Raw genomic sequence first — 23,555 nt, 5'->3', positions numbered from 1 at the left:
TATATATTTTTAGTTGTCCAGATAATTTCTTTCTACTTTTTAGTAGAGACAGGATCTCGCTCTTGCTCAGGCTGGTCTCGAACTCCTGACCTTGAGCGATCCACCCGCCTCAGCCTCCCAGAGTGTTAGGATTACAGGCGTGAGCCACCGCGCCTGGCAAGGCAGTGGTTTTCGAACTTCTTTTTTCCCTTTTTCTTTCTTTCTTTTTTGAACCTAGACCCGTGCTGATCACAACACACTAAATTTATCTCAAGACCCATTCATGGATCATGACCCACAGGTTGAAAAACATTCATGAAAAATACTCTAGGGATGGTTGGGGATGATTTTCTCTCTTCCTTAAAGTTGAATATATTTTGGAGTATGTTGGAAGGATTCTCATGTGGTTGATCTTTAATTCCCTGGGGTACCGCACAGCATATTTGCAACCTCGTACAAATCTCATGCACCCTCCTAAATGTGTTCCTGAGCAAGTCGAACAAGCCTTTCAAAGTCAAATACATCGTGGCGCCTGTAGCATCCTGTCTATTTATTTGTCCCTACTTCCCCTCCAGTTCGAGTGGCTAATCGAACACTAACTGTAGTGATCTAATTTGCATTTCTCCTGGCAAATGTGCCACCCTGTGAATAGCTAAATTAACTTAGTCTTCCTGGAATATACCCAAATGTGGAGAACTATTTAGGACCTTTCAGAACCATTTGGTCTATTAGCTCTGTCTTGAGATAAGCAGCATAAGTAAGTCCTTGAAATCAAAGGAAAGCTAATTGTAGTATCTCTTTCCAGCTTTGAGTCATCAAAGCTTGACTGTCTCAAGTATGTTCTTAATGGGGTTCATTATTTTGCTTGTTCTGCTTTTGATAATTCTGAGATAATTTTACATTTGCATTGTTAATGTCCATTCTTCAAAATTTGTTGACATGTCTATTTATTTTCAAGAATAATAATTTATTAGCCTTTACTTTCTAGGTACAAAAGCTATGCATGCCCACTTTAACAAGTCACGGTATAGAAATATACCATGAAAAAGCCAACTCAGTCTTTCCCCCATAAATTTTCATCTTCCTCTTTAACCAGTGTTAACAACTTGGTGTTTATTCTTCAATACCAATCTAAGCTCATATAAAAATACACAAATATTTATATATTTGGTGAACATTTTTATAAAAATGAGATCATACTATGTACAGCCTAATCTTAACATTTGAAAAAAAAACCATAACAATAAAAAAACCCTTATATTGTGGTTTTCTCTCCAAGTCTCCAGTGTCCCATTCTTTTTCCCAGCTGCAAAGTGTGGATGTACCAGTTTGTTCATTCAGTCCCCTGTAGATGGGCATTAATGTATTTAATCGTTTAGTTTTTGTCATTAGTACAGTGCTATGGCAAACATCCTTGTAAATATATCCTAAAACTTGTACATCGTTAGACCAGAAAAGGTGCTCCGCGCCAGCAGTCCGGGCCCAATTCACCACAGTTGCTTCCTGGCTCCACCAGCAGGTTGATTTTTATTATAATAATTGAGTTCCTTCAGGCAAGAGCTGGGAAGAAGACAGGTCAGGAACACTGATTCAGCCCACCTGTTTGACCTAGGATATTTTTCTGACTACCCACCCTGCTCTGGGTTGTCACTCTCTAAACATCCTAAATCTCTCTTAGCATTGGGTCTAGGACTTTTTAAAGCAGTTTTCTGACCTCTTTACTTCACCATGGCGATGACATATCTCACTCAACACATGCTTCTGTAGTTCTCAAGTGTGAGTTCCTCCTCTTGATTTTGGTTCATCTTAACCTACCCCCAGTGTTACCCTCCACTTTCTTTTGCCCTTTGTGTTGCGGTTGCAGTGATTTAGGAAGGTCTCCGTCTTTGGAGTCGGTTATGCCGTTAGTCAGAGTTGGGCGCAGTGGTCTATAAATCCCTGCACCTACACCTTTGCTCAGTTTACACACACCAAGTGCGTTCAGGGTAACGGTACTGTTTTAGGTATTCTGGGTTAGAGATACTAAATAAGATTTTCAAGACAAATGTTCTAGGTCCCTTTGACTTCATTCATTCAGGGACTAGTACACTGTACTAGCTGCTAGGAACAGAATACACTGAAGAGCAAAGGGGACACAGTGTTTGTCCTTGGGGAATTTCCGTCTAGGTTAAAGAGCCCCTACACAGGAAAGCAGTATTGATAAATGGAGTGTCCATGTCACTAGATGGGATTCAGCCATGTACATGATTACACTGAGTGGGAGAGAGGGGAAGTTTACTGGTGTTCTCGTCCAAAGCCTTATGGGATTAAAAAAAAAATCTTTGTAGTGACCTTTGCCACAGTTGCTTCTGTTCCTGGGGGCCACCCATAATAACCTTATGGTTATCTGGAAGAATCAACAGATAAAGTATTATTTCTGAAAAATTAGGGGAGATTTTACACTATGCAATATTAAACATTATAATACTGTCATTTAAAATAATATAAAAAATTTTGCTGTAATTATTCAATAGTACTAGGACAAATGTTAAAAGAACAAAGTTAGATTTGTTATTTATGTATACCATGAAATTCCAGGTGAATTACACGTTTTAAAGAATGAGCACATTAAAGAAAATCACACTGAAGAAAATGTAGGTAACTATCTGATCTGAGTGGAGTGGAAAAAGGAGTTTCTAAACAAGAAGCAGAGGGAAAAGATTTATGGAGACAACATAAAAATGTGAAACATATAAATATATAATGCTATATAAATTAAAAGGTGAACAACCCATTGGAAAAGAATATTTTTAATATATAGTGAAAGGTTAATATCTGTAATATATATCAAACTCTAAGAAATCAACATCCTGTCTCAATGGGCAAAGAACATGAACAGGCAATTAAAAAACAAATCTACATGTCCAAGAAATTTATGAAAAAAGTTTAGCCACAGATAAGAAATGAAGATTGAGGCCGGGTGCGGTGGCTCACGCCTGTAATCCTAGCACTCTGGGAGGCCGAGGCGGGCGGATTGTTTGAGCTCAGGAGTTCGAGACCAGCCTGAGCAAGAGCGAGACCCTGTCTCTACCAAAAATAGAAAGAAATTAATTGGACAGCTAAAAATATATAGAAAAAATTAGCTGGGTATGGTGGCACATGCCTGTAGTCCCAGCTACTCGGGAGGCTGAGGCAGTAGGATTGCTTGAGCCCAGGAGTTTGAGGTTGTTGTGAGCTAGGCTGACGCCATGGCACTCTAGCCGGGCAACACAGTGAGACTCTGTCTCAAAAAAAAAAAAAAAAAAAGAAGATAGAATGTCATTTTGGAATCAAATTGGCAAAAAAATTATTTCAGTGATTATCTAGAATAGTTGGGAGAAAAGTGAAATAGATACAGCTGGCAGAAGTAATACTGCAGTAGCTCTTGGTAGGGGGCAGTTTCACAGCTTTGGCTGGATAATTCTATTTCCAGGGATTTGTTCCAGTGCTCTTCACTGTAGCATTATACAACAAGGAAAATTGGTTACACATCTAATAATTGGTTGCTAGCTGAATTATGGTACATCCAGTACATAGGTAATTGTGTTAAGATGGACAGATGGCCATGGGTGGGGTCTTCTTTCTCATTGCCTGGTTTGTTCTGGGTTATGTCAAAGTTTAAAAGAGGTGGGGAATGAGCAAAATCTCACATTTGCCACCCTGACACCTTTTTAATCAAATGAAGTTACTTAGAAGGGGAAGAGAAATGTATTGCAAAATAAAGATTTCCCAGCTGTAAACCTACAGCAAGTAGCAACTTGGGGCTGGCCACATGTAGTGTGAAGGGAAAATGAAGTATATTTTGTATCCAAATGAATTGCTGAAGAAGCTAAATAGCTGCTGTAACCTCTAAAACCCTGCCTAGGCTATTAACCTTAAAGAGGCGAGTTTGATGCCTCATATGATTATTTTGTCGTTGTTTGGACAAAAATTTTGCAGTCAGCTCTGAATCCTGTCTCAAGTGTTCAAGTGAGATTGATCAATATTAACTCAGGTGCCTGGATTGTTTGAGCTGAATTATGTCCATTTGGTATGAACTGTCCATTGGTGTGTCTCTGGTCTCTTCTACTCCTAGAGTTGGAGAAAAGGGTCCTGCCTCTTCTCATATAGATTCCTGCCCCCAAATAGGACTTCTTTTCTTTCCCAAGGATCCCGCAGTGCCTGAAGTCAGTCAGCCAACATTTGGATGACTTTTCATTTTACTTTTTCTAGGTCGAACGTTGGACTGTGGTTGGTCAAGAACCATGGGAGATTGGTCATGGGGGCAAGGAAGGGAGAAAAGATCCTTCTTTATGTGGGGGTCCCTGCAGTAGGGTCAATTGCTGATGAGTTCCAGGACTTCCTGGTGTGACAAGTAGACATCCCCGAAGTTCTTTGTACCAAGAAACCTCACAATGTCTGGGGAATTCCTTTCCCACAGTTGCTTCTGTTCTTGGGGGCTGCCCAGTACCCTCCTGTGAAACTATATGGGACACAGAGCCACCAATTACATTTTCTCGGTTAAAGAGGTTTCTACCTTCTGCTTGTCTATGCATTTTTGCTAATTGTCAAACTGAAGGTTAATACATTTCAGGGCAGAGATGCAGGCTCATCAGTACCAGAGTGATGAGACAGCTCTATTTTCTATGCTTCCTCCTTGAGTCTTTAGGTTCAAGAGAATGGCTTCCTGTCTGATGGGAAATTACCTTGTGCCATGCTGTGATTATGCTATGCAAAACTTGTCTTAGGAACTTCCTTGTGGCTGTGGGCAGTGTGATTAGAAGTTTTGTGCTGAGGGCAGATGTCTGAGTGAACTTCTAGGATGTGGCCACATTCCCTTGCAAAACAGAGATGGTTCAGAAGAGCACCCAGCATATTTGAAGCCAAAGCTTTGGGGACACACAGACCCAGCACTTCATTGGAGTCCTAGTTCAAGATGCAGAAAACCCAGTATGGGAGCCAAACCCCTCTTTACTTTAGGAGACTCCTACTAGCTTAGAGATACTGCTGGCCATCTACAATATCTGGATGTGACCCTGAGATTTCAAGTCTTGTCCTTGGAGATCAGTATTCCTGAGGGTTCCTTTGTGAGAGCAAAACACACATGAGAGTTGCTCACTTAAATTGCAACTATTGACCCCATTCACAAAGAGGCTACTACAGTCTTCAACGTGACTTCTTGTCAGACTTTATAAACAGAAGCAAACATCATAAAGTATGTTCGAGATGAATTTTAAGGACCCAAGTAAGGAGAGTTACATATAAAAGTCAGTAAATGCTACCTTGAACTGTATTATATAACTGTTTTATAATGCTCATAAACATACAGCACGTATACAGACGTTCCTCCTCCCCCCAGTACCCTTGGGGAGGGCAAGGCAGATATTAGCTTCCACAGTGCAGATAAGAACCCAGTGGTTGGGTGTGCATAGCAGAGGCTGGACTCTGAGGTACTTTGGTGACAGGCACAAAAATAAAAAGCAGCCAAGCTTCCTACCACTCATGCAGTTAAGGTTTATCAGAAATTTTCAGAAATGTACCTGAAGAAGTGGGAAAATGGTATATTGCCCAATCATCCCAGAGAAAGATGATTTTGCCATGGAGTAGAACTAAAGTCTGTTGAAGAAAAGGAGGAAAAAAATGAAAAGAATAAAGGAACCAGTTATGTCCTGTAGCTCCTTTTGTCCTTGTTTTAAAGAAGTAGGTGCTCTAAAGAAGAAAAAAATTCTTTTAAATTAAGACACTATGTTAATTACTTCTTTCCATAAAGACCAGACCTGCCAATGATCTTGTACTTAAAAAAAGAAAAGAAAAAAAAAACCTCGTTTGTGCATCTTACTAAGGATCCTAAGAATTTTGCATTGGAGTTTAGATACATGCGGTATATCCATCTAATTCTATCATAGTAGCTGTAGCTAAGGTATCACGTACTTGCCATCCCCAGAAGAAAGCACTTTATTTAACCAAAGTGAAGTTGAGCAATGCATAAAAGCTGGAGCAGAATAGAAACATTATCGTTCATGCCGATCTCCCAAACAGTGCACTTTGCTGGCCGGTCTTTAAATTGCCTCTTGCTGCCTGAATAGCTACTATTAAAGAAATGAGGCATTTTGTTTTCTAGACAGCCCTCTGATTGTTCCCTACAAAGACTCACATAGTCGTGCCTGGCTGCAGAGCCTTCTATTTTTCTCCCAGGTCTTCCCACAGCAGGTCAAAAGGTGACTGCTCACAGGGAAGAGGGCAAGTCGATGCATTTTAAGAAACCCCCTCTCCCCCTCCCCATGGCCAGAATGTGGCCCACATAGAGTTTCTGAACTTATACATTAACCCCCTTGGCTCTGCACCTGAGCTGCTGACCCGGTCTCAATGAGAGAATTCTTTTTCCAAGAATAGCCTCTAACTGTTTCTCAGTCCACAACACGACTCCACCCAGTTATCCAAACATGAGGGCTCTGTGGCATGCTTGGCCATGCCAGTCCTGCTGGTCAGCGGGTGTTGGGATGGTGTTACAGGAGAGTATGCAAGATGAAGGCTTTGACGCATTTGGGTGCAGGAATAGTTCTGCAAAGGGAAATCTTTCAAAGGGATGGTTTTGCTTTTTAACGTGTAGAATTGAGTAAATACTATCTTGAATGGTATCATATGACTAACTAGAATGCTAATTCCTTAATTATCTTTTCATTATTTTCCTTTCTCCTTCTGTGTTTCTTGGCTTCCTTCAGAATTAATGACTACCTCCATGTATAGGGCATATCCATTCTATTGCCTCCTTGCCCCTACCCTTTGGATTCAATTCCTTCCTCTTTCCCCTTTCCCTCCTGCCATCTTACCCACCAAACAGCAAGAGCACTGCAAACGAGAATCTTTTCTTTCTCTCTTCCTGGGGCAGAGGACAAGGGAGTCTGGGTCCCTTGAAGTTCCCGAATTTCTCTAAGGAAAGCATTGATGGTGCCCTCTGCCTGGGGACTGGGGCAGCGGGGGAAGCACAGGGCTGGCTTAGAGTTCTGTTTGCTCAGCCATCTTTACATGGAGTGCTTGTTTCTCTGGGATGCCTGCTGGAGAGTTGCTAGACGTCATGTGGGCTAAAGCCTACCTAAGCTATTGCTTGCCGCTGGTCTAGTCCGAATTCAGGGAGTCTTTGCTTTACAGACTTTTAGGTAAAGTGGAGTTAGCCTTGTGGACCAGTTTGTTGGCCCTGCCTGGCTCTCCCCTTCCCACCTCAGATCTCTTGCCTCCTCCCCACCCCCACCCCCACCCCCAATTAGGAAGACTTAAATAAATAATATCTATATGGACACAGAGGAAAAGCATGGGTTCCTATGGCCTGTGCCCACTCTCCAAACTTGGAGATTTGGAGTTCTGTAAACCACAAGGGTTTTGTGCCTATGGTACCTTCTGGAATTTGAACTCACCATAAACAAGATCTGCTTTGCATTATTATCTTTCACAGCATAGATTTATCATTCTGTATACTCTAATAACATATTTCTGTGGGGCACAGCTAATCTTTTTTTTAAACCCAAGTTTGTTTTTTTTAAAGTACATGAATATCTGCAGCTTTGTCCATAATCGTAATGGGGGAGAGAAATGCAAGTAAATTTTTTCGGAAGGTTTCAAAGAAAAGAATCATAAAGCTCTGGTCTAGATGGATATGAAGGTACTCTTAACGTCTGAAATTTATCTGGAAAAGGGCATATTTTCAGCAAAATTTTAATATTCCACATGTAAGTTAAGAATTCCTTATGGCTCTCCAGTTGCCACGTTCATGCCAGCACGGACAATGTGCATGAGCGCCACACAGGCTCGTCCTGGCGTGCCCTTGGTTTAATACTGTACTAGGCATGTGAAATGACTAAAGAAAATTCAGTATAACTTTGTTGCTTTACAAGGATCCTCAAAGGCTTGTGTTTCTCTAGGAAGTAATTTGACGTGGTTGTACTTTCTCTTCATGAACATAAAACTGTTGCCCAAAAGAATGTAATATCTGGAATGAGGTGGGTTCCGCTGTTAATTTTTAAAATCTTGAGACCACGGGGAATTTTTGAATAATTTTGGTTCTTTTAAGGCGGTTATTGAAAGGGGAAGGAGGTTAGTTGTAGGTTAGGTTTCTCCGCCCAGAAAAAAAAATTGTTTTAAAAATCTAAAGAGTTTAAATCTGTTCAATTTCAAATCCAAGGTGGTGAGTCTCTTTACCTTTTTCACTCTAGCCTGTTATTTTGGGGAGTGGGAGAGCTGTTCCTTTATGTATCAGTCACTTTAAGTAAATACCCAGTTCTATTTAAGTCATCTTCTGGGTAGCTCTCGGGCCAAAGCACATCAGGGAACGAAGTGTGCAAATTCCATGCTCCTGTAAATGTTGCTCTGCTAGGAGTCTCAATGGCCAGGATTTAACAAAAAAGAAAGAAAAAAAAAAAACATGGTAGCTTTGAGGTGCCTGTGCTTCCCTTGGAATATACTGCTTTTCTTTGCCACATGAAAAGAAATGCCCTCTGTAATTGCTCTGTATGTTGACTCACCTTTTTTGCCCCAGCGCATCTGTTAGTGTAAAATGAGAGAATCATCAGACTGGAATGAATTTCAAGAGGCTGCAGACTAAACTCCCAGGCAGAACTTGCACCCACGTTATCTCAGAGAGATGAGACTCGCCCTTGTCTGGAAAGGTTTTCCGGGAGAGTAGCTCCATAGCCATTGCTGTGCCTTCTGAGACATAACAAGCTTCGCTGTCAGGAAGACATTTAGAGCAAGCCCGAATCCCTCGTGCTGAAATGTAAACCCATTATCTCTTGCTGTGTACTCCGGCGAGTCCCCTCGGCGTAAGACTTCATCATATGCTTGTCAGCGAGTGCTCATTTGCCATCATCCTCCTCTCCTCTGAGTTAAATAATCCCATTTCAGATTTGTGATATTTTTCTGGGAGCCCAGAACTAAGCTTGATATTTTTGATAAATGATGCCCTGAATTGAGATTGATGGGAAGACTCTTGCAGAGTCTTCAGATCTTATGATCGTTTATCCATCTCAGAAGGATGTTTGTATTTAAACTGTATTATCACCGACGCTGTCCCATGATTAACATTGCAGAATTTTGACCTCACAGAGTAATTTATTTGGGGCCCTAAGGAGACTCCATGTGAATATCAGGCTAAAGTTGGCTCAGCACTTTCCCCCTGTACTTAGTGCTGTGCCTGATGATTGACGGTGTAAACTTCTTCAGCGATGAGGCTTAGCTGTAATAGTTTGGGTAAACTTTGGTTTTTGTATGGTTGAAATGGCAGTATTTCTAATCACTTCCAGCCTTCAGCTTTCCTTTGACATTTTTATCGAGGTTGGAAGTGTTTTCATTCTTAAACAGCCTGGAATTCTTTAATGGTTTTTTTTGCTTACTGCCTTTCTGCTTTCAGGAAAATAAATAAGGCAGCTTGAGGGAGTCTTTCTGTTTGCATTCTAGTGCTGTGTATACAGGAGGTGGGAGGGGTGGTAGACATGGCAAGAAAATCAAGGATTAGATGTCACCCTTTTTGCTGTGGCATGTTTGAACTAATGATTAGGCTGGGCTTCTTGAGCTTGGGAAAATATGCAGCCCTCTTCCCCGCTTTATGAGCACAAAAGAAATTTAGTTTGCAAATGAACCTGTGTGATGGGAAGAAAGCAGTGGCATCCCCAAAGATGTGTGATGAAAGAAGCCTCACTTCCAGGAGGCCCTGTGCGGTTCCTGATTACCCAGAAGCTCCCCCTCTCCTTGAGCAACCAAACTGTCTCTCTCTGTTACCATGGTTGAGTTGGGTCTGGAACCATGCGCGGCTTTGCTGGGTGGTTACAGGCTGGAGGAGACTCCCCGCCCCCAAATTGGAGGCTCCTGTCATTTAGAGAAAGTCAGAAACAACTAATAAATATATGCGCCCAAAGGAGCATTTCTTTAATCGGCCCACCAGTGCGGGCCCCCTCTTTATTCTTTCTGCTTGTCTTTCAGGGGTGTCACAGAGTCCCTGTGACTCTTGTTTGGCCACAGAGTCCCTGTGACAGTGGAAGGGTGAAGATGAGCACATTGTCCTTAGCTTTCACATCTGCCATCTGAGTTTCACCACTGTCCCCACTGCACTTTATGAATTTCCGAATTAGCCTGTGACATGAAGGGGGCAGGAAAAAGAGAATAAATACATTTGTAAGAAAGAAAACTGGCAAGGCAATATGTGATAAAATGTTTGTGTTCCTCGTTAGGTAGGGGGAAAAACAGGGAGGCTTTGTGTATTAAAATAATGCTGAGCTGTCACATACCTGTCCAAATTACTATTATGTTGTAGTTTCCAGAGACAAAGTGGGAGGACAGGCGACTTGCGTGGGAGAGGCAGCTCCTTACTGGAAAGGAGCTGGAATGCCATCAAGCTAGACTCAAACCGCAGGCTTTCATTTTGGTCTGTGGCTCACTCGCATTGTGTTGTAGCTTTTATCTGCAAGTCTGTGATTTGGCAAAGGATTGCAAATCCTTGCAGGCCCTGGCCAGGCTAGCCCTGGCAGATGGGGCGGGGTCAGGGGCGTGCCCCAGCTTTGGTGGGTGCATGGCTTATCTGCAGGAGCTGTGTCCTTTCGGTAGAACAGCCCTTGTTTGGCCACAGCGTTCAGGCTGCCTTGACCTACACAGTAGCTTCCTCCCTCCTGCGCCAGGCTCTGTCAAAGCAAGTACAGGGTATCTCACCGGAACTCCCTTCTCGTGCCAGTGGCCTTTCCAGTTTGAGCAGCACTGCTATAAACCGTCTGGTGCTGGGCACCATCCAAGTCTGCAGTCCTGACTCTTCAGACTCTCTCCCTTGGCCCACACCAGATATTCGATCTCAAAATGTGTGACCCATGGTAAATGCGATAGGTCAGCTTGGAGGTTTGGTGGTTTCAAGCGCTAGAAAACTGTGCCTCAGTTTCCTACTCTGTGAAACAAGGTCGCCATAACGCCTCTCTTGTTGGGTTACTGTGAGAATTCCGTGAAAACCTTGTAAAGTGACTGGCTGGCACACAGGAAATGTGCTGGGCAGAATTCATCTGGAGTGCCGTGCTTGGTCGCGGGTTCCATTTAGCAAAAGGAACATTGACATCCTGGGGGATGAAGGATTGTTCTGGAGATTTGATGACTTAGATTCACAGTATTGATACAGTAAATTCTTGGGAGAATGTGAAGTATAGAAGAGAGTTGGTTTTGTCCTGCGTGTGGAGCTAGACAGTGGAATGACAAGGAGGTGATTTCAGAGGCTCCGTGTAAGGTGAAATTTAGAAATGACTGTAGCTGTCCGACAGTGAACAGGCTCGGCTGTCTGAGGAGTTGCTGGGCTTTTTATCGCATAGACATAGCGACCACCTGCAGGCTACACTATAGGCAAGATTCTGGCTCTGGCTGGACTGTTGGATAACAGGACAGCTAATGAATGATCTTTCCAACTCCGAAATCCTGAAAATCCTTGTTTTATCTCCCTGAATATGCTGGGAACTTGTTGAGGGCAAGGAATACATATTCTACTTATTGGTGTTCTCCATAATACTTTGTAAATGGAGCCAGAAAAACACCTGAAAAACTGTATAATACTAATATATGTTCATTATAGAAGAAAATACAATAAACATAAAGAAAAAGATCTATAATCACACTACACAGAGATAACCTAGGGATGCTGTTAACATTTTGGTACATGCTTTTCTGGAGTTCTTTCTAGTTATATATTTTAGCCAAAAATAGTACTATATTAGACATATTGTTTCATATAAGCTATTATATTTACACATAGAAAAATGTCTGGCAGAAATTTGCGGGTGATAGGATCTCTAGGTGGGGTGGGGAGTAAGGATAGTGTAAGTTCTTTTATCTGTTTCTAAGTTTAGCCATTCAACAAATACTGTCTTGAAGTTCTGCCATGTGCCAGCACAGTTCATCCTATTTGTGAGCTATTTCCCCAGCTTCTTGATATCTTGGAACTCATACTGTCATGTGGGCAGCAAGTCAGCAAAACAACCATTATGATATGATGTCAGGGCACGGTAAGTGTTAGGAAAAATAAAGAGCAGTAAAAGGATAGAAAGCAGGCAGGGAAGAGTGGGTGGTCTGTGGGGAGCAGATGGAAATCCACCTGAAAGAATTCAGGAAACGAGCCTTACCTGTGGGAATAATGATTACCAACAAGTTTATATATATATAATGTCTCTATTTTGCTGACAACATAGTGTTCTATGCTTGTCATACAATTTATTATATTTTTGTTTTTTCACTGTTATGTACAGATCTTTGTGCACATCCTCACTTACAATAAATTCTTCTGTCTTCTCTTATTACCACTGAGATATATTTTTATGGAAATTGATTTTGGGGTTACTATGTCACTATACAGGTCCCACTTGGATCTTGATCGGCTCTTACCTGAATGATACTGGGGTGAGGGGCTTGCAGTCTGGGCCTGAGGCTGCTCCCGTTTCCAGGCTATTTAGGATGAACGTGTTTGCCTGCTCACCTGCTGGCCCAGCCAGGGTGCAGGGAGCAGCTGATTCAGTTAACACATGTTGAAAGGCAAAGTATAGATTACTATGATTAATGTGATCTAGGCCCCAGTGCGAAGCATCGTTCTGATTGCTTAATCAGAGCTTGTGTAAACAAGGAGATAGGATAGTAACCCACCACTGCTTTCGAAGCCCAATTTTATTTTGCTACTTTTTAGCGGGAAGATGGGGTAACAAGATGATCATGATAATTAAGGTGGTAATTTAGGTCATTGTGGCTAACACTCTGACAGCTGACATTGTGGTTAAGTGATTTACCTGCAGTATTTTATTTAATCCTCACAACTCTGAATGGATGGGTATTGTTCCCATTTTATGAGTAAGTAGACTGAGACATGGAGAAGTTAAGTTACCCAAGGCTGAACAGGTACTCAAGTCCAGGATGCTTTGTTTGTTTTTGCTTTGTGACAAAGCCTGTGTCCTTAACCACTAAACTATACCCCAATCCCCGCAGCCATTGTTTTCTTTCCCTCTAGTGCCCTTCCCATTGTCTTCCTTTTCTGGAAACAGGGTAGTCCAGGTTGGGACTAGGGTTGGCTGGGTTAGAGTGCTCTGGAAGGGAGAGAAGATTCAAACCTAAAAGCCTTTTCTTCTTTCTGTCTAAACACACTGTTCTCTGAAGCAATCAGCAGGACCCCGTCAGGGAGAGAACGCTGAGCAGATTTGAAATGTGTCTCCTCAACCCCTTCCTGGTGCTTTGGATTAGATGTACCGGTGAGCAGTGAAATGGCCCATCAGTCAGCAGCCCTGTGGTGAGGCAGGACAGACCCAGGCCTGCCTGCCCCTGCCTTCCCTGGAATGGCAGCATGTCGTGGCATCAGGCATTTGTAAAGTGATTTTCTTCAAATGAACTAAGGCATGTTAAAGTATCTTAAAACGCTGGGAATGCATTTACAAATGATTGTATTGAATATCTAATATTCGACATCTTGGCTGTCTCCTGTGCTTTTAATTAAAAGTCTGAAAGCATGTGCCTTGAGTTTTACATAAAGTCCATGTGTATGTAAATGTACGTACACGTGTGTATATATGCATGCACACATATATGCACACTCAAATCTAAACCTTCAGTTGCCTTCCCAAAGAAAAAACATTGTCCTTAATGCAGTAAAGAAGAGGGTCTTTCAAAGCACTTCAACCATTGCTGTAAAATACTCTGGCCTTTTCTGATCTGCAGAGTTTATTGACTGTTTCACCATTAAAGGTACTTGGTTTCTCTAGAATGGGGAATTCAATACCTGCTAAATTGGATCAATATAAAAATTTATGAACAATGCAGGCCTTGTCAGAGAACTCTTTTACTCATGTTCATGTAATTCTCTGTGGGAGTCTCTGCCTCAGGGATCACATCAGTATTTAGTGTGCGCTGAAATATTCATGTCCTCTGATTAGCTGGATTTAATTGTTACATCTTCATCTCCCTCATGATGTGTCATTAGGATGCAGCCCACCTTGAAATTTAAGTGAGTGTAGCCAGTTTATTGCGGTATCTTGTCTGTGTTTCTTTCCAAAAATGCTTGTATAACCACGTAATTTGGGTTTTCCTTGAAAATAAAATAACACCACAAATGAGAATTTTTTAATGGAAAATACTAAGTGACTTATTTTTAATAGTTACTATTGTCTTGTAATATTTGTATAGTAAATTTTTTAAAAGGTATATAAAATATTCTGTTTCGATTTTTAATTTTTAAAGATCTAACAGTCGAAGTAACCTTTTCTTCCATGTACTGTTTAAGTAGCATAATTAATTGTTTTTAAGGGCTTTTTAGCCTACACTACAAGATTTTTAATTTTTAAAGATCTAACAGTTGAAGTATTCTTTTCTTCCATGTATTGTTTAAGTAGCATAATTAATTGTTTTTAAGGGCTTTTTAGCCTACACTACAATATTTTCCTCTTTCCCTTATAGAGTATAGAAATAGTTGAAGATTAATTTTTCTCTTATTCCTTCCTGGGTCTGATGCCAGCTGAATAGTCTTCTATTTCTTAAAATATTGGAAGTTTTAAGGAATTAATACCCCTTTCCCCATGCTAATCTTGCAATTCTGCTTTCCCCTCTGAAAAAAAATAACCCTTGGTCTGAGACCTTATCTTCTCAACAGTTTCATGAGTTGTTTTTAAGGATCTCAGAAGTACTATGATACTCTGTTGGAAAGCACGGGGCACTGTGGTTATGAACCAGGCCCTGGGGTTGGACAGACTGAGCTTTCCTCCTAGCTCTGCTACTTACTAATTGGACAAGTTATTTAACCTCTAAACCTTAATTTCTACCTCTTTAAATGGGGGATAACAGCAGCACCTGTATCAGAAGGCTATGTGAAGAATAGATGAGAAAATGCATGTTAAGTGCTTATTATAGCAATGAGCACATAGTAAGCACTCATGTTAACTAATATTATTGCTGGTAAAAATTATGACGGGGCTTATTTTTAGAGGAGCATATGTTTGCAGATGGGGTGGGATTCACAAATCATCTTCAAAGCTCATTGTCAGTCTTAGATACCTTCCTTCCTTGGGAGCCGTCTTCCCAGCCATTTGCTGGAGGCAAGGGAAGAGTGGCTTTTAAGTGTTCCTGGGTGCAACAGTATGGGTGCCTTCACAGTGAGTATCTGGACCCTGCTTTGCAATCTGGCACCATTGTCTGTGTCAGGCACCCTGGATGGGGTCAATTTTTTTTTTTTGTAGATGGTATCCTAGTGCTGCCCTGTTGAATTGAAGGGGCCTTAGAATGCCGTTTTCAACAACTGAATTTCTGAGTTGATGTAGCACACCAAAAAGTGATTTGCATGCAGCGAGCCATCTTCTAGATAATGTTTAATGAGTTTTAAGTTTTAAGACTGTTAACAGCATTTCTTGAAATGCTACACACACGGTGCCTCTACCTGGAATTATAGCAATAGAGAAGAATGTTCCAGTCCTACAAGCCACTGAACATACCTTGATGGCATCCATCTGGCAGGGAACACCACCATCTTGCCAGAGATTTTGTTCTTTATGTATCTGAATTAGAGCACCTGAGTGTGGACAGTCTTGGAGGGGAAGCTGCTTTCTCATGTGCAGACGTTTTCTGCAGTCTCCAAGGACATCTGGGGCATAAACATTCATTCACTACCCACAAGCTCTTGGATTACTCTTTGGGAGAGGAGGAAGCCTCTGGACAGGGAACCAGGAAATCTGAATTTGATGAACCCTGTTTCTCTGGGTCTCAGTTTCATTTCTTTACAGTGAGGGAATTGGGCTAGATGTTCTCAAATTCCCTTGCCAGCACTAAGATTATGTGTGATTCTGAGTGCTCTTTGCAATTCTAGGGCAAAGATCTTTGCTGATCAGTTCTATGTATTAATAGAGTGAAGCTTCCTTGAATGGTTGAGCTTCAGCAGATCCTTTCTGGGACCAGGGGGGAAATAAAGTATGCAAAGCCCCCGTGCAGAACTCACTGGGGCCCGGGCAGGTGAGCGTGCCAGGCACACATGCTTACAAGGTTTAAAACCAGAGGGGTGTTAGAGACAGTCTGCCATAAACCATTCTACAAAGGAGGAAAAACATGGAAGGTAAAAAGAGTCACTCAAATTCGCAGCAAGCTGAGCCCCAAGCTTCATCACTGCTACTTGAAGGCTTGACCCATCTGTCACCTCCCCTGCTCCCACCTGAGATCAGGTGGGTGCTGCCATCCATACAGATCCTGATGCTGCTTCTCCCATGGCCCCACCGTGGCCAGTGCACACACCTCACCTTCACCCCACATGCATGCGCCCACATGCATGCACATGTGCATGTGTCCCACAGGCAAAGGAGAGTGGGACACGTTAAGTTGGAGGTACCAGTGAGGCACGTGGCAGAGAAGATTCAAGCGTCAAGTGTCTGTGTGTTAATGTCTCCTCTACTGTTTGTTAGTTTTCTACCCTTGGGCTGATTCCCTGCCCCTCTTCCTGTGCCTTGATTTCCTTATTTGCCAGAATATCTCGCACCATTGCAGTGAGTGAGGATTAAATGAGATGTGGCACGTAACGTACTTAGCCCAAGTGTCTGGTACCCATACACATTCAGCAGATAGTACCTATAACATTATTATTTCTATTATTACTATCCAGCAGCCTAGAATTCTTAGAATGCTCCCAGAGTTTGGCGTTGGGGTTTGACACTGCCTTTCCTCTGCAGAACTCAGCAACTGACGGAGTTAGGTAGAATGTATGAAGTATGTAGTGCGGAACCTGCCCAGGGTATGTGTTCAGTGAAATCTAGTTGCTCTTCTTTCTTCCCCTTTGATGAAGGGTCTCTGGGTGAGAGACGTTGGCGCTACCCACTGTCATCACTAAAACAAGCAAAAATTGTGTAGACAGTGTATCTGGAAAGCAAGTGGTTCAGTTAGGAGAGCAGAATAGTACAGTGGTTCTCCCTTATCCACAGTTTTTCTTCCCATGGGTTCAGTTACCCACAGTCAACCACAGTCTGAAAATATTAAATGGAAAATTCCAGAAATAAACACTTCATAAGTTTTAAATCGTGTACCATTCTGAGTAGCCTGACCAGCTTTCATGCTGCCCTGCTCCGTCCTACCCAGGGAGGGAATCCTCCTTTGTCGGGCGTATCTACGCTGTTGGTGCTCCCTACCCCTTAGTCACTTCGTAGCCGACTCTGTTACCAGCTGGACTGTTTGGTGTCGCAGTGCTTGTATTCAAGAGCCCTTATTTGACTTCACAATGGCCCCAAGCACAGGCGTAGTGATGCTGGCATATTGTTATAATTGGTCTGTTTTATAATTAGTTACTATTGTTGGTCTCTCATTGTGCCTAATTTGTAAATTAAACTTTTTCCTAGTTATGTATGTATAGGAAAACACATACTGTATACAGGGTTCAGTACTATCTGAGATCTCAAGCATCTACTGGGGAATGTATCCCCCTGATTAAGAGAGGACTATTGTAATTCCTGTCATCACTTAGTGGGAAGGACATAGAGGTGCCTGGCACTGATGGTACAGCTTACATGAGCCCCTCAGATAGCCAGCCTGAGTAAAGGAGAAAGAAACAAAACAAGCCCAGTTTATCCTGGGTGAGCTTAACTGCCAATGATGCAGGGCCCAGCCGTGGGCACCAAGAGGTGCCTGGTGGTACCCGCATCTGGGCAGAGACTCTGGGGATGAGCTCGTTCCTCTCTCTGAGCTGTGGCCTTTGGGCCCTTTGAAGACAGTGCTGTTCAAAGAGCAGACAAAAATCCCAGAAAGAGGAACCAAATGGTGAATTTATAGTTTGAGGGCCTAGATTCAAGTCCCGCATCCCTGTTCTAACTGTGGGTCATGGGAAAAGTAGCTGTCCCCCAGCAGATTGGGAATCACAGCTTCCCCTTAGGCCACAGGGTCCTGGCGTGATGGTGAAGGTCAAATGAGGTGACTCACAGGAGAGTGCCACATATACCGGAGAGTGTGGGCACGTGTTTGCTGCTTACATTGCCAGTAGCAGCGACACGGAGAAGCACCTTATCACCATAAACACACAGTGATGGCCTGGAGGGGCTCTCATCAGAGTCGCGGGGCTGATGGGTTCCAAGGGCGTCTGATGAAGTGCAAAGCCCTTTGTCACACAGCAGATATGTAACAGGGTAGACATCTATCCGCTTAGCACGGGAGAAGCCACCGGGAGAGGCTGTCACAAGGGCACCGCTCTCTTCTCATCTGGGCCCGGAGGGCTGGATGCCTTATCTGTCAGAGGCTAGGCGTGCCCGTCCTTACAGCCCGTTGAACAGTGATATTTTACTCAAGTAATGTTTCATCCAAAAATAACAACCATTTTGACGGTTAGCTTGCAGCCAAATGTCCAGGTGGTTTAGTTTCATTTGGACACACTGTAAAATGAATGCTAAGCGCGCTCAGAACAGCCTAGGGAATTAGGGTCTTTTGTCTCCAGAAATGCGAGGATGTATGGCTTTGTATCCTTCACACGCTAGGCCCTGATTTGAATAGCAAGTGTCAAGGGCCCATGCAACCTCGCGTGGGCCTTATGTTAAACCTTCACAAGAATTAAGAGCGTTGGCTGTGAGCTCCTTAAGATAATCAGCCTAGGACTTCAGCAGAATCCAGCAAATCAGCTACTGGCCTCCCAGTCCTGTGCTGATATCCACTGGGCAGGAAGCTTCTCTAGGACAGGACTGTTTCACTCAGCAGAGTGTCCCTCAGCACCTCGGATGGGGCTTGGTCTGTGAAGGTTGTTGACTGAGAATCACTGTTGACTTGAGACTTGGCTGGGAAAGAGGAAATGGCATGTTTGCTGAGTGCTTACTTGGTTCCAGACACCGTTTTAGTCACTTCATAGAGGCAGTCTCATTTGTCTTCACAACAGCCCTAAAACAAAGGGATTAAATAAATTGTCCAAGACTGTCTACCCATAAGTGGCATAAATGAGATTTGAACCCATGTTTATCTGATTCTGGATAAATTAGGATTAGATCAGCTTCATTTGCCAGAAAATCTCAACATAGAGTGCTTTATACGACAGAGGTTTATTTCTTGCAATTGTGTTATAGAAGTCTGGGGTTGGGCAGTCCAAAGCTGGTAGGGTCTCTCCACAGAGTTGTTAGGTACTCGGACACCTTTCAGCTCTACAGAGTGTGAATCTCATCTTTATGGTACAAGGTGGCTGCTAGAGCTCCATCCATCACATGAAGTACCAAGCAGCAAGGATGGAGGAAGAGAAAATGGCATGATCTGTCACAAAAAGATTTTCCCATACCTCTTACACAACATTTCTGCTTACCTCCCATGGGCCTGAACTTTGTCATGTGGCTACACTCAGCTCCAACTGCACTGAAGGATGGGGATGGCTATTTTAGCTGAGCAACAATATGACCAGCTAAAAATCAGGATGTTACTCCTGAGGATGAAGAAAAATATGTGTTGAGGAAGACATTAGCACAGACTCCAAACAGCATTTTATTTCTTTCTCTTTGGTTCATGAACATTTTCCTTCAATTGTACTTCATAGTTCATGTCTGAATCTCTCACTCAAGTTAGAGGCCATTTCAAAAACCAGGATACGACTAGAGGAATACCCAAAATTGGTGTAAATGTAACTTCCTATGTATAGATATTTGGTAATTTTGGTTGCTTTAGTGAATTTACCTTTCCAGGATTTAAACCCACCATCAGTGTTCTAACAACTACCCAGAAGGAACTCTTATACACTGTTGGTGGGAATGTAAGTTAGTACAGCCATTATGGAAAATAGTATGGAGGTTTCTCAGAAAACTATAAAAATAGAACCACCATACAATCCAGCCATCCCACTACTGGGTATTTATCCAAAGGAAGGAAAATCATTATATTACAGGGATGCCTGCACCAACATGCTTATTGCAATACTATTCACGATTGCCAAGATATGGAATCAACCTAAGTGCCCATCAACAAATGAATGGATGAAGAAAATGTGGTACATACACCAATGGACTACTATTCAGCCATAATAATGAAATCCTGTCATTTGCAGCAAAATGGATGAAACTGGAGGCCATTATGTTGAGTGAAAAAAGCCAGGAACAGAAAGACAAATATCACATGCACTCATTCATATGTCAGAGCTAAAATAAAAAAAAAAAATTGATCTCATGGAGGGAGAGAGTAGAACGATAGTAGAGGCTGGGAAGGGTGGGCAGGGGATGAAGAGAGGTTGGTTAATTGGTACAAACATATAGTTAGACATAAGGACTAAGTCCTAGTGTTTGATACCACACCAGGGTGACTATGGTTAACCATAATATATTGTGTATTTCAAAATAGCTAGAAGAGATTTCAGATGTTCACAACACAAAGAAATGATCAATGTTTGAGGTGATGGATACCTTAAATACCATGATTTGATCATTACCCATTGTATGCATGTATCAAAATACCACATGTAACCCACAAATATACATAATTATTAGGTATCAGTAAAAATTGTAATTACCCAGAAGGACCTATGTTCTTTTTTCATGCTTGCCTTGACACAACTACACAGGTTCCTTCATACTACTTGTAGTTTCACTTGCAAACGCTCTAGCTTTTGAATTTGCAGGTATACCACCAGCTCTGCCAGAGTGAAGGGGGTGAAACCCCAAAAGAAGGGAGGTCACATCAGCTTTTGATTACTGAGTCAGTGACAAAGTGGGACCAGGAGAGCTGCTGAACTCAAATTCTCAAGGGTAGAGTGTGCAGCACTCAGTCTTGTGGGAGCTCAACTTGTCTCTTGCGCAGTGCACAGGAGGTCTGGGAGTGGTCTGTCAGCCCACTTCTAAGCAACGTGGTTTGCAGCTCCTTGGCGACTTCTTCCCCGCCTCCACCTCCCGTCAGTGGAGTTGTAGCCTTATGTGGGATCACAGAGCTGGCATCTAGTCCAAATATTTCTTATTTGAGCGTTCATGGATAGATTCCAGAGTGTGTCATCACCATAGCTGGGTGGAAAATGTACACGTACCACAAATTCCTACTCTCCACATGTGTGAGATTCTTAACTCTGTTCTCATTTTACGGATAGATACCTTCCATCCGGAGAAGTGAAGGGACTTGCCCGCCACCATGCACATCCTGCGGCTCTTCCTGGCCATCTGGAGAGCCAGTAGGCCAGAAGGCATCAGCAGCTCCAAGCCCAGTGCCCTCCCCCATGGCAGTGGCCCATCCTGGACCTCTCTGCTGCGTCAGCGATGGAAGCAACTACTGTGTGTGTGTCTCCATCTGGCCCAGTTCATGAAGCCAGTGGAGGAGCATACAGCTTCCCAGCCCCTTCAGGCAGCCCTTTTCCTAGCAGTAGGAGGGGGGATGTTACGAGGAGGAAAGCAGTTGAGGCTCCCAGAGTTGGGATCCTTGTTCCCACTCCTGTATTTCTTAAAGAACGTTTTAGCTCTCAACGTATTTTATCCTTCTCAGCAGAGGTGAGGTGGCAAATCTTCTAAGACTGGGTATGATAGTGCAGCGTGTCACAGTGTCTGATGCCGAAGTAAAGTCCCAGGTTGACAGTTCAGAGGCTGAGGGCGCAACCCAGCTGTGAAAGGGAGTGAATTTGGTCCCTTTCCACCACACTGGAGACAAAACAGTTTCAAAAATATTATACTGTGGGAACACTGGTATTTGTGCTGAGAAATCATCACACACAACCTTATATCTGAAACCCAAAGTGACCTTTTCGGAGCGGCGCTGGCACTACATGAGAAGGCAAATACTGCCAGATTGCCTGACATTTTCTTTTTTAAATTTCAAGCATTCCTGGTTTCAGATCGGCTGTTGATCTGTTGATTTGCAGCTCTAATGCAACTAAGTCAGGTCCCAGTCACTGCTATTACAGTCTAACAAAAACTCCTGCTTTGAAACCCCACTCCCCACCCTGTGTCTCCTCCTCCTCTCCTCGCTCCCCACCCCCCACCCTCACCTCCATGCCTGCCAGCCACATGCAGTGTGTGCAGGGGCAGGTTGCAGACAAGAGCATTTTTCCAAACCTGCAATGAAAATCTTCAAAGTTGAATTGTGTACCACTGTCCTGTGTCCACCTTTAAAGATCTATCTCATTTGCTCACTTTGTACTTTAAATCCTTCTTGACAAAAGCTACAGAAAGCCTATAAAGGGGGGAGGGGCTCGTTCTACTTTTGTCACTCACTCAAATGTAATATGGAATTCAGTGAGGGGATGGTCTGGGCTCCACCTGGAGTGGGGTGGGGCAGACGAGAACTGGGGGCGCAGAGAGGAGGTTTTGGGGCATTGCCCTGGGGCCAGTGCGCTGGTCTCAGAAACAGTCCCATCAATCGTCCTGAAGCCACGTGTGTGGTAGGTGTGTGTGCAGCTGAAACTCAGTCTTCGGAACCTGAAAGTAGAGCAGGTTGAGATCCTATAAGTGCATGGGGCCCCCTGTCAATTGGTTGAAGAACATTCTATTCAACTCTAGTTAATCCAAGAGACTTGGCTGGGGAAAGGTATCTAGGTGGATTCTTGGTTTGTCTTTTCCTGGCATCATTTATCAGAGTTCTGGTTCTTTCCCTGAGAGCGGGCTGCTAGCACATAAGAAGCATCTGTCTGGACAGTGCAGTCTGCTGGGGGCAGTGAGGAAGGAGGAACTGGCAAGAAAATAAATGGAAACCACCTAAAAAAGGAGCCCTCCCACTTTTTTCTTAACGCTCAGCTCCTCTCCATTGGTCTGTCATACATGCAGCAGTTTGGGCGACTGAATTGCAAAAAATATCGAATTGCCCCTTCAGCTTTCGTATCTTCCAAAGGCAAAAGGTAATGTGGTTCTGCCTTTTTTTTTTTTTTTTTTTTTTTTTGCCTGTTGACAGCCAGGCCAGCTGCGCTCTAGCTCTCAAGATTTTCCTCACTAACTCAAGGAAAGTCATCGGAAGAAGGAGTTTTGCTGTCTGGCCTGATTATACCGTCCCAAATTAGGTCCCACTGCCCACACATAGCATTTAGGGTGACCATATAACCCAGCTTGCCTGCAACACACCTGATTTATGTCTGTCGTCCCCTGAGATTAATAGCACTTTTGTTCTCGGAAGTGTCCCCTTTTGGATGATAGGGCTTTTTATTTGGTTGTGCTAGTTACAGGGAAGGAAGGGGAGGAAATGAATCTCTCCAGCAGTGTAACCTTGTGTTCCTTTCTGTCACCGCAGCTCCATTCGGCAGCCCTGGCATCACTGAAGGGAGACATAGCAGAGCTCAACAAACGTCTGCAGCAAACAGAGCGGGAACGGGACCTTCTGGAAAAGAAATTGGCCAAGGCACATGTAAGGGATGTAGAAATGGTTTTTTGTTAAGTTTTTATTTTAAGATAAAATGTGGATATAGAAATTCCAGCAAAACAAATCACAGCTTAATGAGCAAACTCTCTGTCTTGGTCTTCTCTGGCTATTGTAACAAATAACCATAGACTGGGTGAGTTAAACAACAAATTTATTTCTCACAGTTCTGGAGGCTGGGAAGCCCAAGGTCAAGGTGCACGCTGATTGGGTGCTTGGCTTGCCGATGACCACCTTCTCGCGTGTTGGAGCAAGGTCATCGCTCTCATTCTCTGTTTCTAAGGGCACTAATC

The 23,555-nt window shown here is 43.1% G+C and overlaps 1 protein-coding gene across 1 annotated transcript in view; it reads left to right on the top strand.

The window, feature by feature from the left end:
• The window catches only part of MCC (mutated in colorectal cancers), a 250,775-nt gene that overhangs the window by 119,458 nt on the left and 107,762 nt on the right, over positions 1-23,555 (top strand). Inside the window, exon 2 of the mRNA XM_012659508.1 lies at positions 23,137-23,250. Coding sequence (XP_012514962.1) covers positions 23,137-23,250 — 114 coding nt within the window. The remainder of the gene's footprint in view (positions 1-23,136; positions 23,251-23,555) is intronic.

This window comes from Propithecus coquereli, unplaced genomic scaffold (genome assembly GCF_000956105.1).
Source record: "Propithecus coquereli isolate 6110/MARCELLA unplaced genomic scaffold, Pcoq_1.0 Scaffold62, whole genome shotgun sequence".
In the NCBI taxonomy this organism is placed as follows: domain Eukaryota; kingdom Metazoa; phylum Chordata; class Mammalia; order Primates; family Indriidae; genus Propithecus; species Propithecus coquereli.
Note: the sequence above shows the minus strand (reverse complement) of the source record. Positions and strands in the feature narration are given on the sequence as shown.